This window comes from Phyllobates terribilis, unplaced genomic scaffold, assembly GCF_046119375.1.
Source record: "Phyllobates terribilis strain yellow unplaced genomic scaffold, ASM4611937v1 Scaffold_11__3_contigs__length_659146591, whole genome shotgun sequence".
Classification (NCBI taxonomy): domain Eukaryota; kingdom Metazoa; phylum Chordata; class Amphibia; order Anura; family Dendrobatidae; genus Phyllobates; species Phyllobates terribilis.
This window is the reverse complement of record NW_027362771.1, coordinates 478,990,334-479,005,070: the sequence shown is the minus strand read 5'-3', so window position 1 is coordinate 479,005,070 and position 14,737 is coordinate 478,990,334. Positions and strand designations below refer to the sequence as shown.

The 14,737-nt window shown below is 49.9% G+C and overlaps 2 protein-coding genes across 4 annotated transcripts in view; one reads left to right on the top strand and one right to left on the bottom strand.

The window, feature by feature from the left end:
- Positions 1-3,850, bottom strand: part of HACD3 (3-hydroxyacyl-CoA dehydratase 3) — a 43,393-nt gene extending 39,543 nt beyond the window's left edge. The window contains exon 1 of the mRNA XM_073653424.1: positions 3,690-3,850. Coding sequence (XP_073509525.1) covers positions 3,690-3,767 — 78 coding nt within the window. The 5' untranslated portion in view covers positions 3,768-3,850. The remainder of the gene's footprint in view (positions 1-3,689) is intronic.
- An 85-nt stretch (positions 3,851-3,935) lies between these two features.
- DPP8 (dipeptidyl peptidase 8) overlaps positions 3,936-14,737 on the top strand; it is a 30,647-nt gene continuing 19,845 nt past the window's right edge. Inside the window, exons 1-2 of one of the 3 annotated variants that reach the window (XM_073653423.1) lie at positions 3,936-4,223; positions 13,248-13,505. In XM_073653423.1, the coding sequence (XP_073509524.1) occupies positions 4,217-4,223; positions 13,248-13,505 (265 nt within the window). In that variant the 5' untranslated portion in view covers positions 3,936-4,216. Of the gene's footprint in view, positions 4,224-6,957; positions 7,148-13,247; positions 13,506-14,737 lie in introns of those variants that run through there. The other 2 variants (XM_073653422.1, XM_073653421.1) reach the window with 2 other exon arrangements.

Sequence of the window (14,737 nt, the reverse complement as noted above, 5' to 3'; positions counted from 1 at the left end):
GGCTCCCTCGTCAAATATAGCGCCAGCACCTCTGCCCATTGCTCTGGCGGAAATTTCATCCTCTCGGCAACCCTCTCAAATACAGCCAGAAAGGCCTCTATGTCATCACCCGGGGTCATTTTCTGCAAAGCTCTCCTTCCGAATGGAAAAATGGTCCACTGACCTTATAGTTGGAGCTGTCGCCGTGCCACGAATCGCCTCAGTGAGCAAATAAATTTGCTGCTGCTGTTGTTGGAGCTGGTCCTGTTGCTGCATAAGCAGCTTAGTGGTCTTCTGTTGCTGCTGTAGCTGCTGCGTTTGCACCAGATGCTTAATTAGGTCCTACATTTTGTCTGGCGTCACTTGCTGGCTTATGGCAGACTTCACCCAGGACATGCAGCACCTCTTGTAGCAGTCACACATGTTTGCTGGGAATGCTGCCCGCACTTCTAACACCACCAGTGGTAGATTGGCTCGCTCTGCTGCACTCGGAGGTAGACACGGAACACTGTCTCTGAGTTTCTTGGTGGTTTATTTAAAACAGCATAAACCCTAGTAACGTTCATAAAATAAACAGGGCCCTTGTGACATAACAGTAAAGAAAAAAGATACAGAACAGTCCTTATGTTGGGCGGGGTCCAGCCACTCACGGTTAACAATAACACACGGTCCAGGTTAGAACAAAACACAAGCTCCTCTCTCTCAGGAGCTAGCCTATCCATACAATGAACAACTCCTGAGTAGTGATGAGCGAGTATGCTTTGTTAACCCTTTCGCTGAGTATGCTCGGGCGAGCACCGAGTAGTTACAGCTGATCGGTGATATGTTTGAATCACTCCTGTGTGCATGATTTGTGACTGTGACAGCTTTAATACATGTGAGGAATGTCTATTTCTTACACATTCCTCACATGTATTAAAGCTGTCAAATAGTTGCAAATCACCCACACGGGAGTGATTCAAACATAACACCGAGCAGCTGTAACTACTCGGTGCTCGTCCGAGCATACTCGGCGAAAGGGTTAACAGAACATACTCGCTCATCACTACTCCTGAGTCAAAATGGCTGGCTATTTATAGCCCAGACCACACCCTGGGGTGGAGATATGGTGAATGACCTGCCACCCGCACTATGGTCATTCATAAAAACCAAGCCCTTTTAAAAATGGTAGTTTAACCCCCCCAGCACATAACATGCTGGAGAAAACTTCTAGGTTTCAATTCACTGAAGCCAACAGCCGCAGTTAAACATATCTCCCCTCCAGTACTCTGCCAGTGACTTTGTCACAGTTCACATTATATATAGAAATTTATTAAACATTCATTCTGCAACTTTATTAAAATTAATTCTTGCTCATTTTCCTTTTCTCTTCAGAGCTTCTCTTGATGCCTTTTCTCTTATAGAAGACCTGTAGATCTTCTCTATGAAGCATCCAGCACCCATCATTGTTCATGTTCCATCTCCTTGATATCCTAATGAAATCTTTCTCCTTGCTCTTCGCTAAGAGCACCAAGGTTTTCAGGAAAGTTGTTCAAATGGGAATGTAAAAAAATGTAACTTCAAATTCATCAGACAACCCAAGGCTTTCAAACGTTTCAGCATGTTCACCACGATGGACCTACATTTTGGATCTTTGTTGTTACCTAGAAATTTCTTCACGACTTCTTTAAAAGAATCCCAAGCCCTTTTCAACAGCTTTCATTTCATTTTTTCAGACCTACAAAAATGCCTTCCTTCAGTTTTGCTTCGGACAGTTCCTGAAACTTGATACACAAGTACTTAAAAGTCTCTCCTTCTTTTGGTAGAGCTTTCACAAACTCCTTCATAAGTCCAAGCTTAACGTGGAGTGGTGGCAGGAAAACTTTAGTGGGATCAACTAAACTTTCCGCAAGTATGTTTTTGAGTCCAGGTCGCAAAGATGTTCTCATTGGCCAACTTTTTTGGCTCCAGTCATGAGTCCTATCCCAGCCGTCCCATTCGCACAAAAAGCATGGGTACTTGGTGTATCCTCCTTGCTGCCGAAGGAGCAAAGACAACTTTCAGATCACCACATATTGACCAGTCTTAATCCTTGTAGTTACGTTTCTTGAGAATAAAGTCAAAATTGTCATAGCTTTCCTTCAAGTTCACAGAATGCCCTACAGGCACTGAAGAATATGTGCTGCCATTGTGCAGTAGCACAGCTTTCAGACTTTTTTTGGATGAATCAATAAAAAAGGGTCTCCACTCGATCACATTGTACTCAATGCTACATTTTTCAATCAGTCTAGGACCATCACTGCAATATACTAGAACACAGTCTTGAGAAAGGGAAGAAATTCCCTTTCTCTGCTTCTGCACCATGAAAAAACATTTCTAAACAATCTAATAACACCAAAATCATGCACCAAAGTTCACACAAAGTGGTCAAACTATGGTGAAAGAAAAAGGCTATGGAATCAGGGTTTGTGAAAAAACTGTACATGATGGATTTTTTTCTATATTTTTTCTAAGTTCAGCAATTCAAAGTATATATATATATAAAAAAAAAAATCACCTCTAAGGGTATGTGCACACAGTGCGGACTTACTGCGGTTTTGACGCTGCAGAATTTCTGCGCCATTTCTGCACCTAATATGCAAATTAGGTTAATTTGCGTTTTTTGGTGCGGTTTTTACATGCAGTTTAGCCGCGTTTTTTATGCATGCATTTTTCATGTCTTTATATTGAAATTTGCAGAGTTTCAGAGAATAAGTAAGTTTTTAACAAACTTTATTAATCATCATGTAGCGTTTTTGTGTGCGTTTCCGCTGCGCAAACGCTATTGAAACACACGTGGTTTTTACGCAAGCGGATTATCCTCATCTAATGCAAGTCTATGGGGAAAATCCGCATGCGTTTCCGCAAGAGAAATTGACATGCTGCGGTCTAGAAAGATGTGCCTCATGTCAGTTTCCACGGGGTGCACAAAAACGCATAGTCGGCATGGGATTTCTAGAAATCCCATCCACTATGCTGTAACATCTGCCCGCTGTGGGTTTGACGCTGCACTTTTCAAACAATTTTATCCTTGGAGACCTGTCTGTGTGCCGTTTACTTACAATGAAGGTTTTATCACCAAGAGATCACTGCCTGGACTACCGTTCCCATGAGCCCTGTTCTGCCACGCCCCCTCCTCTGATAAGCAGCTCACAGTCAATAAACAATGTACACAGAAAGCTGTGGTGTGGGCGGGGTTAGCTGTGGTGTGGGCGGGGTTAGCTTTCTCAGCTCTGCTGCATCTAAGATCTCCAATTGTGTCACAGCAGCTGCATCCAGTAAACTAAGTGACACATTGCTGGAATTAGGGTCTCTGCACATATATTATGCTGCTCTCAGATGAGGCAGCAAAAACCTGGTGACAAGCTTCTCTTAGGTGATCACATGAGAGTCTGGCTCTCCTTTGAGGTGATCTGTGGTCAGAAATTGGCTGAGAACATGCCGGGGCGCATATGGCTACTCCCCCAGGCAACCATGGCCACTCTCAGAGCAAACATGCCAGAAGCAGATATAAAAATACCAACTTTGTGGCTGAATCCCATCAGTTGGGCATTTCCCCCGGTACACGGCGCTGAGGTGCTAGGTGGGGGACATGCACCTGCTCCTACAGACCCCCTGTCCAGCCCAGTGTGCAGCAGGGACACAGGCAGCAGCAGGAATGCAGAGCCGAGTAATGGCTGTGAGGACATTACCTGCACGTCGCTGAGCTCCACCCGGATATACAGCTCATGGTGCCGCTGTGCCCAATACACTTGCGGGGTCAGACTCATCCTGCCACCTTGCTGGCTGCTTCTGCTACTAGAACAATCCGAGCCACTGCTCTACCCTGTGGGCGGGGCCATAAACTGCGGACGACCATATTGATTAAGGGCATAAGTGCAATAGAAAACAACCAGCATCCATGATAACTGAGGGCAAGCCGCCATTACTCTGGTTGGAAAATAAAAACATAGTAAGTAGGGACAGAGGCCGTTTTCTTGCCCGCACGGGGCTGTGTACGAATAACGGAGAATAGCACAGAGCCTGGCTCCAGCACCGAGCTTCTGACGGTGTACAAGCGCCGCCGGCCAGCAGGTGGAGCCCGCGCACGCTTCTCCTCGCCGTTCTCCAGGAAGCGGATGTGTAAGCGGCAGTTGTATTAGGAGTGAGAGCAGCCAAGTCATAACCGGGGACACGGAGAGAGCAGGAGCTGCTCGGCTGCCACAACCTCTTCTTCCACATGCTAGGTGAGCTGTCCGGGGAGGAGTGGACGGGAAAGGCGTGACGCTGGGTGGGGTGTTGGGGGATACATGGTGGGGGCGGGGAGGGCAGAGCGGGGGGCGCTGTTACCCTGTATACGGGCTCCTATGCCATACACAGTTCATCGATATACCGCTCCCCTGTGCCGTATGACTCTCCCCCGATATGCCTCCCCGATGCCGATATGCTTCTCCCCCGATATGCCCCCTCTGTGCTGTATGCCTCTCCCCCCCCCCCCCATGTGCCGTATCCCTCTCCCCCCCCCCCCCCCGATGTGCCGTATGCCTCCCCCATGCCGCATGCCTCTCCCCCCGATATGCATCCATGGTGCCGTATGCCTCTCCCCCCGATATGCCTGTCACCCCCACCCCCCGATATGCCTCCTCTGTGCCCTATGCCTCTCACCCCCACCCCCCGATATGCCTCCTCTGTGCCGTATGCCTCCCCTGTGCCTTATGCCTCTCCCCTGATATGTGTCCATGGTGCCGTATGCCTCTCCCCCGATATGCGTCCATGGTGCCGTATGCCTCTCCCCCCGATATGCCTGTCACCCCCACCCCCCGATATGCCTCCTCTGTGCCCTATGCCTCTCACCCCCACCCCCCGATATGCCTCCTCTGTGCCGTATGCCTCCCCTGTGCCTTATGCCTCTCCCCCGATATGCGTCCATGGTGCCGTATGCCTCTCCCCCGATATGCGTCCATGGTGCCGTATGCCTCTCCCCCGATATGCGTCCATGGTGCCGTATGCCTCTCCCCCGATATGCATCCATGGTGCCGTATGCCTCCCCCCCCCGATGTGCCGTATGCCTCTCCCCCCGATATGCCTTCCCTGTGCCATATGCCTCCCCTGTGCCGTATGCCTCCCCCACCCATTATGCCCCCTCTGTGCCGTATGCCTCTCCCCCGATATGCCCCCCCCGATGTGCCGTATGCCTCCCTTGTTCCGTATGCCCCCCCCGATATGCCTCCCCTGTGCCGTATGCTTCCACCCCCCCCCCCCGATATGCCTCCCCTGTGCCGTATGCTTCCCCCTTCCCCCGATATGCCTCTCCTGTGCCGTATGCCGCTCCCTGATATACCTCTGTAATGACCGGAGGTCTGAGAGAGATCCAGTGAGTCACAGAGACAGAAATAAACAACTCTTTCTTTACTGAAACAGGGGTTAGACTAAAATTCAGTATTGCATGAATCAGTCTCAGGTTCTGCCTGGGACACTGTCTCTACTAACTACACACGATCAGCAAAAGCTGAAATCAATGTGCCAATCTCAAGGTTTCCAGTTTATGTGAATTATACTAAAGAGCTGGAACAATTTTACCTAAACACTGTGTCAGCCTAGTGAGGGCGGTCTATAGGGACCCCTGAGATGGCACACAAAGTACTATCCTACCACTATTAACAATAACATTGCATGAAACTATACCAATTGCACTTATATCCCTATTATAGGGATACCCGGGTATCTTACAGTTACGGTACCGTTAACCTCAGATGTGGTCTATCACAGGCCTGTGAATCACGGTGGCTGCAGCTAGTCCCAGAAAACTTTGGCGCCAAATAAAAAGCAACGTTTACAAAAACGGCAAAGGTTCCTTGTCTTGTCGGCCGATGCCAAGCCTACACGCCGGGGACTTTAGTCCTGTAGCCTCAGGTTAAGGTCTGGGAAGAACTCTTCACCAGGCTTGTCAGTATCCTCTCAATGTGAATGGCACCGAACCCAGTCTCTCATCTCGCAGTCAATCTCACTGTTTTCCAGACCACCGACCACGTGCTCCGTCACAGAGATGATATCCTCAGTCTCTTTCTCTCTCACTTGACTCGTTCAGCACAAAGTCTCAAGTCCATTCAACATGGACTTCCACAAAACGCCAAAGAGCCACACAGCTTTCCCCAGCTCAGCACTCGTTCTTAAGCAGGGAGACAGCTTCACCAGGGCCAGGGGTTAACAACCCCCACAGGGGAGCTTATAGAGAGAGAGTCTTGTTGCAGTTCAGGTCTCACACAGCAGACACCCTCAGAACACACAGGGTCTCCTGATCTGCCCCTGCTCTGAGCTCAGCCAGGCAAAACCCACAGGGTCCTAATTCTCTCTGCTGCATCACAGTTTACACTCTCACATGCCACCCCACTAGAGGTTGGCGTCCTCGACACATCTCCCCACTCAGTCGTCTAGCGCTGTGGGGGTATACCCGACGTAGCTCTAGTAGTTCTCCTGTGACCCACCCCAACAGGCTCGGTCCCCGAGGGGGCAGAAGTCTCTTCAGCGGTATCATCTGAGAGAGCCAATGAGGCTGCTCCCTCCTGAGGTGTGGCGCCCTGTGCCACATCATCCGGGTCAGGTAACTGACCTGATTCCCTGTTCTCTGAAGGACATACCACTCCACACGGGGACAGATTGATCGCAGGGGGCAAGTAAGCAGGCGCAGAGGGAGATTCACGATCAAACTCAAGAGCATTAGGAATGCCCACCCCTCGGGACACGGCTTGGTGGTTCCGTGGGAATGGGGACCACATCTTCAAACCAGCACCGTTGTAGCATGTTACAATGAAGATTACGGGTTGGTCCCCCTGTCCCCACCGGCTCGACCTCGTAGACTGGAATCTCAGGGCTCACCCGTTTTTTTTTACCAGGTACAGAGTTGCCTCCCATCGTTCACTCAGCTTTCCGGACCAAAGTTTGATTCTCACCAACACTCTATCCCCCGGGGAGAAAGGCTCGGCTTGCACGGGACGCGCGTCCCTATGGGTCACCTGACTGAGTCGATCACCCACCACCTGATGCACCACCCTTAATCGCCGCCGGTGTTCTTGAACCTATTCTGATGCGGTCCGAGGGGGATTGGAGGAGGGTCCTGGCATACTCAAATCCTCAATGTCCCGCCCTGGTCTCCTGAACATCAACATGTGTGGTGAGTAGCCAGTAGTGCTGTGCACTCTATTATTGTAGGCCCACATCAAGTCGGGGAGATACTCAGGCCAGCGTACCTGCTGTTTACCCTCTAACGTCCTCAACATCTGCAACAGAGTCAGATTTAAAGCGCTCACTAGCTCCGTTACCTTGGGGATGGTAAGGTGTCGTTCTCGACGGTGTGATACCGTACAGCTGGTACAGCTCCTTCATCAATGCACCCTGAAAACATGCCTCTTGTTTGAGTGTATTGTTTGCGTACTCCCAAACACCTGGATGAAATGTCGACACACGCTGTCTGATCTCTTGTCGGCACTGCTACAGCATACTTGGTGAAGTGGTCTGTCATTACCAAGCAATAGGAATACCCAGACGTTGAGTATCCTATCAAGACATAGTCAGTCATGAGCAGCTCTAAGGGAGCGGAAGTCTTAATAGATTGCGTGGGCGCCCGCTGCTCAGGGCTCTTACTGAGCCTACAGACCCGACACGCCTCTGTCCAGCTGGGCCTTGTCCTCTGCACGCGGCCAGACCCCTTTTTATACCCAATTGCGCACTGGGCAATCTTTCTGGTCTTTCGCCCAATCTGAGGGTATTTTTCCCAGAACACACGGCATCCCTGACGCCACCACACTTCGGAAGATGGGTACCTGCCCCAAGTCAGGGGTTTCAGTGTCCTCAAGCTGGTCATCAACATTTTCCCCCGATGACCCAAGGGGCACCCTTGAGAGTGCATCCGCATTTCAGTTTTCCCGCCCATAGCAAAACTTAATTTGATTGTTAAACTTAGCAAGGCGAGCGACCCACCGCTACTCCAACGCTCCTAGTTTTGCGTTTTCTAAGTGAGCCAGAGGTTTATTATCAGTCATGACTAGCACCTCAGCTCCTTGTCAATACTCGGCAAAGCGTTCTGTCATCGCCCACACCAGGGCCAGTAGCTCTAGGCGAAACGAGCTGTAGGTAGCTGGGTTGCTTCAGTGTCTCTTAAAGAACTGCTGCCATAGGCGATTACTCGCTCCTGACCATCCTGCACTTGTGCTAGTACCGCCCCCAGCCCATGCAGACTGCCATCGGTGTATAAGAGGGAAGGGGGATCAAACCGGGCATACGCCAACAACGGAGCACTCGTTAGGGCGGCCTTCACCTGCCTTTTGCTGCTGGGGTCCCCATAGGATGGGGCGATTTTGGGGGCGCTGTGCTGCCCCTCTTAAAAGCTCATTCAGGGGACTCACTACTTGTGAAAACTTAAATACAAATCGCCGATAGTACCTCGCTAAACCCAAGAAGGCACGAAACTCTCGCAGGGTACGGGGAGATGGCCACTCCTGCACGACCATGACCTTACTGGTTGCGGGCATCACCCCATCCGGAGTCACCACGTGGCCTAAATACTCAATCTGACTCTATAACAGTTGGCACTTCTTTGGTTTTATTTTTAGGCCATAACAACTGAGCTGCCGGAGAACTTGACGTAACTTCTCAAGATGGTCTTCAAATGAGGTCCCGAACATCTCAATGTCATCTAGATATATCAGGACTGATTCAAAATTCTGATCGCCTAAGCAATGTTCCCTCAGGCGTTGGAAAGTTCCCGGGGTGTCCAACATCGAGAAATATTTGGCCCGATCCAATGCCGACAGAGACTCTTCTATGCGATGTAATGGATATGCGTCCCGCACCGTGTGCACATTCATTTTGCGACAGTCCACACAAAATTGAAGGGTCCCAACCTTCTTCCGCACCAAGACCACAGGGGCCACCCAGGGGCTCTGGCTCTCTCGGATCACTTGGTTGTCAAGCATACTGGCCACCATGCGATTCACCTCTTGATAGAGCGTCTGGGAAATTTGACGATAACGTTCCCTAATAGGAGGGGTATCCCCCGTGGGAATCTCATGCTCAATCGTCCGGGAACAACCGAAGTCCTCCGCATGTCGCGAAAAGGTCTCTTGATGTTCCCACAAGACCCTCTCCAGCTGCTCCAATTGCACGGGGGTCAGTTTCTCCCGATCCAATCCCATCTGGTCCATGATCTCATGCCCATTCCATTCTTCGGTAGGAGGTTTGGTCCGGCCTACTTCGACCGTGTATGTCCAAGAAGACTGTTCATCTGAGCACAGTTCGAACACTGCCTTGTCAGGCACCTTCCCCGCTGGCACGAACAGTTCAGCCAGAATGGTCCCAGCAGGAATTGTAACAGCCTCATCTAGAACGTTGATGCATCTGACCGGCACCCGTCCATTCTTCACAATCGCCAGAGACCGGGCCATGTGCGCCTTAGCGAACGAGGACTTCTCTGGGGCTGGCTCGAGTAGTACTTCAAGCCCATTCAGTCTCTGCGCAGCCCCCACCGGTAGCATTAAGAGTTCTTCTTGTCGGGGCGCTAGCGAGATCATGGTCCGCGATGGCACTCGGACAAGACCCACGCGGTCCCTGCACCCGGCCCCCAGGGACCGCACTCTTCAGGAGATCGCAGCTCAGCACTAAACTGTGTAACATTCTCTGTGTGGGTCGATGGTGGGTAGCACAAGCCCAGTATCGGGGTCCTTCACTGGCATACATCTGATGATTTAAATCTCGCAGAATGTTCATTACGAGCGTCACCTCCATCCCTCTTCTAGGAGGGTGGTCCACCAGCACTATTCCTTTCTGACCCAGCTCTTGACCAAACATTTTCAGTTGCATCCACACGATCCCCTTCACCATCAGTTGGCCATTGTTAGCGGCAGTAAGTCGTATCATTCGGCCGTCCTCGGGAACCACTAGTTGACTGAAGTGCCTCTCGTACACCTGTAAGGGCATTGCGGTACATTTGGATCCAAGCGTCTCATCTTCCGCCCTTCAAACTCTGCTTCCAGCACTGGACTGCATGCAAACAAATCTTGTTCTTCCCGTCGAGGGCTTTGTGGAGGGTTGACCGCTGCTGCTCGCCCTCTCACGGCAGCGGCTGGGAGTTTAACGCTGGCGAAGGAGGCTCCGGGGCTGCAGACATCCAGCAGTATTCGGAGATGTGTCCCTGACGCCCACACCTTCAGCCGGTGACTGCTCCTCGTGGGCGAGAACGTGAATCATTCCAGGAGGACGACCTGGTAGACTGTGGAACCACCATTCCAGAGGACGCGGCGGGTGGCCCTTCCATGGGAGTAGGGACCGGCCCAGCTGAGTTTAGACACTTCCAGCTTTAGCTCCTTCAGTTCAACATGCAGAGCCGGTACAAGGTTTACCAGTCCTTCCCTCCTGAAACTGGTGCCCGACCTCCCTCCAGCTGTGCACTGCCCCCTGCCCCCTCGACCACCAGAGTAGACTTCTCCCTTTCCACCGCGGCCCGATAAATCTTCCAGAAGGATAACTCCAGGGTAGCTCGGGTCATCTCCATCAGTTTGTCTCGAAGGAGTTTATTGGGTAACCCTGTTATGAATTGATCCCGGAGCAAGCAGTCTACCTCTCGGAATGCCCCCATGGCCCCTGGGTCTAGCCGCTGCACCTCATTCAATGTTTCCTGTAAGGTATTCGAGTACTACATCAAGGTCTCACATTCCCTTTGGGGCTGATTGAAAAACAAGAAACGAAGCTGGGCCACGCGAGCCCGGCCTCCCAAACTCCCCTCTAACAGCTCCAAGTTTTTCTCTAACGTGCTCCTCTCTGACTCTGAACGTCCCATCACCATCCGTCTAGCGTCGCCCTCTAGTGCATTTAATGCCAGCTCTGCTCGTAACGCGGGGGCCAGATTACACATCCGCAGAACACTCCGGACCCTCTCAGCCCAATCCTGCAACGCCATGTTACACCTGTCGTATTTCGGCATGTGCTGGAGTAAAGCTCCTACCGGCACATATCCTCCCAAAGTCGATGCGGCTGCCAGGGGTTCCGCAACCAATGAAGGGGCTGCTGGTGCAGCAGAATCATTTTTTCCCTCGCCTCCGTCCATGACGAGCACTGGATCCTGCCGACTACGCCAAAAATGTAAAGACCAGAGGTCCGAGAGAGATCTAGTGAGTTACAAACTGAGACCGAAATAAACAACACTTTCTTTACTAAAACAGGGATTAGACTAAAATTCAGTATTGCATGAATCAGTCTCAGGTTCTACCTGGGACACTGTCTCTACTAACTACACACAATCAGCAAAAGCTGAAATCAATGTGCCAATCTCTAGGTTTCCAATCTATGTGAATTATACTAAAGATCTGGAACAATTTTACCTAAACACTGTCAGCCTAGTGAGGGCGGTCTATAGGGACCCCTGAGATGGCACACAAAGTACAATCCTACCACTATTAACAATAACAATGCATGAAACTATACCAATTGCTCTTATACCCTAGTATAGGGATACCCGGGTATCTTACAGCTACGGTACCGTTAACCTCAGATGTGGTCTATCACAGGCATGTGAATCGCGGTGGCTGCAGCTAGTCCCGGAAAACTTTGGCGCCAAATACAAAGCAACGTTTACAAAAACGGCAAAGGTTCCTTGTCTTGTCGGCCGATGCCGAGCCCACACGCTGGGGACTTTAGTCCTGTAGCCTCAGGTTAAGGTCTGGGAAGAACTCTTCACCAGGCTTGTCAGTATCCTCTCTATGTGAATGGCACCCCGTCTCTCCTCTCGCAGTCACTCACTGTTTTCCAGACCACCGACCACGTGCTCCGTCACAGAGATGATATCCTCAGTCTCTTTCTCTCTCTCGCTTGACACTTGGCTCGTTCAGCACAAAGTCTCTAGTCCACTCAGCATGGACTTCCACAAAAAGTCCAAAGAGCCACACAGCTTTCCCCAGCTCTGCACTCGTTCTTAAGCAGGGACACCGCTTCACCAGGGCCAGGGGTTAACAACCCCCACAGGAAAGCTTGTAAAGAGAGAGTCTTGTTGCAGTTCAATCCTCACAGTTCTCCTCAGACTCCCCGTCCAGCGTCTCACACAGCAGACACCCTCAGAACACACAGGGTCTCCTGATCTGCCCCTGCTCTGAGCTCAGCCAGGCAAAACCCACAGGGTCCTAATGCTCTCCTGTTGCTATCACAGTTCACTCACACCTCCCCTGTGCCACCTGCCGCCCCCTGATGTGCCACTCCCGTGGTGTGTTCTGCATGTAGTATGTCAGCTCGCTAATATGCTCTATTTATGATTAACATGGTGACCACTCTGGAGGTCAGACTTCTGTATACAACATATCGGACGTACTCCGGCCTCACACATGGTCATAACGCTACAGTAGCTTCAACCCAGAACTTACAGGAAAAGCTGCAACATATTTTTGTAAATATTCCAAATATGGATAACAAACAATCACTATACTATAACATACAGCCTCCACTGCTGTGTATAGGGTTTCTTTGTCTGCTGGCCGGTCCCTGTACTTCCACCTCCAGCGACCACATGTCCATACATGTGACCTCTGCACCAGCCAATCACAGACTTCATTAGCGCAAGGAAACTAGTTAACCAAGACCGGCCCAACCACCGGAGTGGCAGAAGTTTGGGAAAGTGAATATATAGTTTCTTTGTTTTATGTTAGGCTAATGTCTGCACTTGTGGAATTTTAATTTAAAGGGTTATAATCTCATATTAAATGGGTAGAACTGCAAAGAGCTTGTAAAAACAAACAAAAACAAAACCATTTTCTTGTGATTAAAAATCCTCTCTGTTCTCAAGAACTGAGGGATACGACTTGTTGCCTAGGTTAACAACCATCACTGCAATCATAAAGGAGGTGGCTGGTTTCCCAGGCAAGGAGCACTGTGCTTACCAGCTCTTTTCTATAGAGCTTGTAATAGCTACTCTGAAGCTGGCCGGATGTCTGTGTCAGCCATGTAGGAACGTGGGAGAGCACATAGTTTCCCACTGGCTCCAACTGTTAAGCAAAGTTAAGACAATCCCTTTAATTTGTCCCAGTAAATACCGTCATACTACGTCCACAAGACTTTACTGGGGAGATAAAATGCTGCCAGTGGTGTCTCACAGTATACGGGGAGAAATGGCTGTCTATTGAACAAGTGGCCAGCTTTATTATCCATCATTACTGTCACTCATAGACTAACTCGTTGTGTATGACTCCCTTAGTACAAGTCACCTCTGGGTAATAAATGTCATTCTTTGCCAGGATGTAACATGGCGGCTGCTATGGAGACTGAGCCGGTTGGATTAGAGGTATTTGAGTCTGCAGAGCAAACTGGGGGAGACCCAAAGCCTGAGCCTTTCTATGTGGAGCGACATTCATGGAGTCAGATGAGGAAGCTGCTTGCAGACACCAGGAAATACCATGGATACATGATGGCCAAAGCCCCGCACAGCTTCACGTTTGTGAAGAGAAATGACCCAGATAGCCCTCACTCCGATCGCATGTACTATCTGGGTATGTGTAAGTATCACCATATTTCTGTTAATAAAGCCTGAACTGTACACGGGTAACAGAATTCATGCAGTGACACCGGTAACGGAAGGGAAACTGAAACGACTGTTAGTCTCAGCTTTAATACTTTACATCCCTTATAGCAAGCCATAAACATTGTATCAGCCAAATCCCATTGCTTTTTAATGTGCCCAGTTGACCATATAATGTCCATTGGTGCTGCTCAACTCCCTTTAGGGGTAGATATGCGGCTGCGCTAGAGGAGAATAGTAGTTCCATGGTTGGGTTGAGAAAGCCACGAGCCATAGCATTTCTCAGGTGTATGTTCACCCCAGTCTAGTCTTTAACTGTTTCAATGCCAGAACTCGTGGCCCGCTGGGAGCTTTGGTTATTGTGAAACTATTGTACAACTCTCAGCATGCTCTGACTACTAGATCAGCTGGCAACCTTACGGTTTAAGTCCGCAGCCTTAAAAGACTGTCATGTCTGATTTGACAGTACCTGCTTGGGAAGATTTCTTGCATTTCTTTCTAGCATTGTCCAGAGCTGTCCAATGACATTGAGGAGGGTGAGTGGCTCCAGGACATTGCTACCATTGTTTCCCAGCATCCATGGACATTATTGTTCGGCCTGTAACATGTAGGTTTTTCTTTCCATCACTGACAGTCTTCTTAATCTTGCAGAGCAGTTCTCTTTATAAGTCAGGAAAAAGAAAGTTACTGGTGACAAGTGTCATGTCATATGTGGGTACGGTGTATTTGCATCTCTCGTACCTAGCGCCCTATATAGGTGGGGACATTGGGGTTCAGTGCAGTCACAAACGCAGGTTTAGGTTTCAAGTGCATCTAAAGGTTTTCTGATTTACGAAAACTCCCGTCCCCGGCTGCAGTTTGTTTTAAAAACACTCTGTGCTTTACTCACCCTCCCCATGTCCTGCACGGAGTCTCTGCCGCTGCTCTTGGTGTCTGTTTTTTCCTGCAGCACTGAAGTCACATTGACAGCGCTGCAGACAATCTGTGAGCTCGGCTGCTCTGCCAGAGTTGACGGCACAAGCAGCACAGAACCGCTCTGCAATCTTATTGGCTGCAGCGCTGTCGATGTGATGTCAGCGATGCAGAAAATAACAAACATTAGAGTAATGGTGAAGACTTGGGGACGTTGAGTGACAGTTTTTTTTTTATAACAAACTAAAGCCGGGAAGGGGTTTACAAAACCGGAAAACCCCTTTAAGTGAATCATGT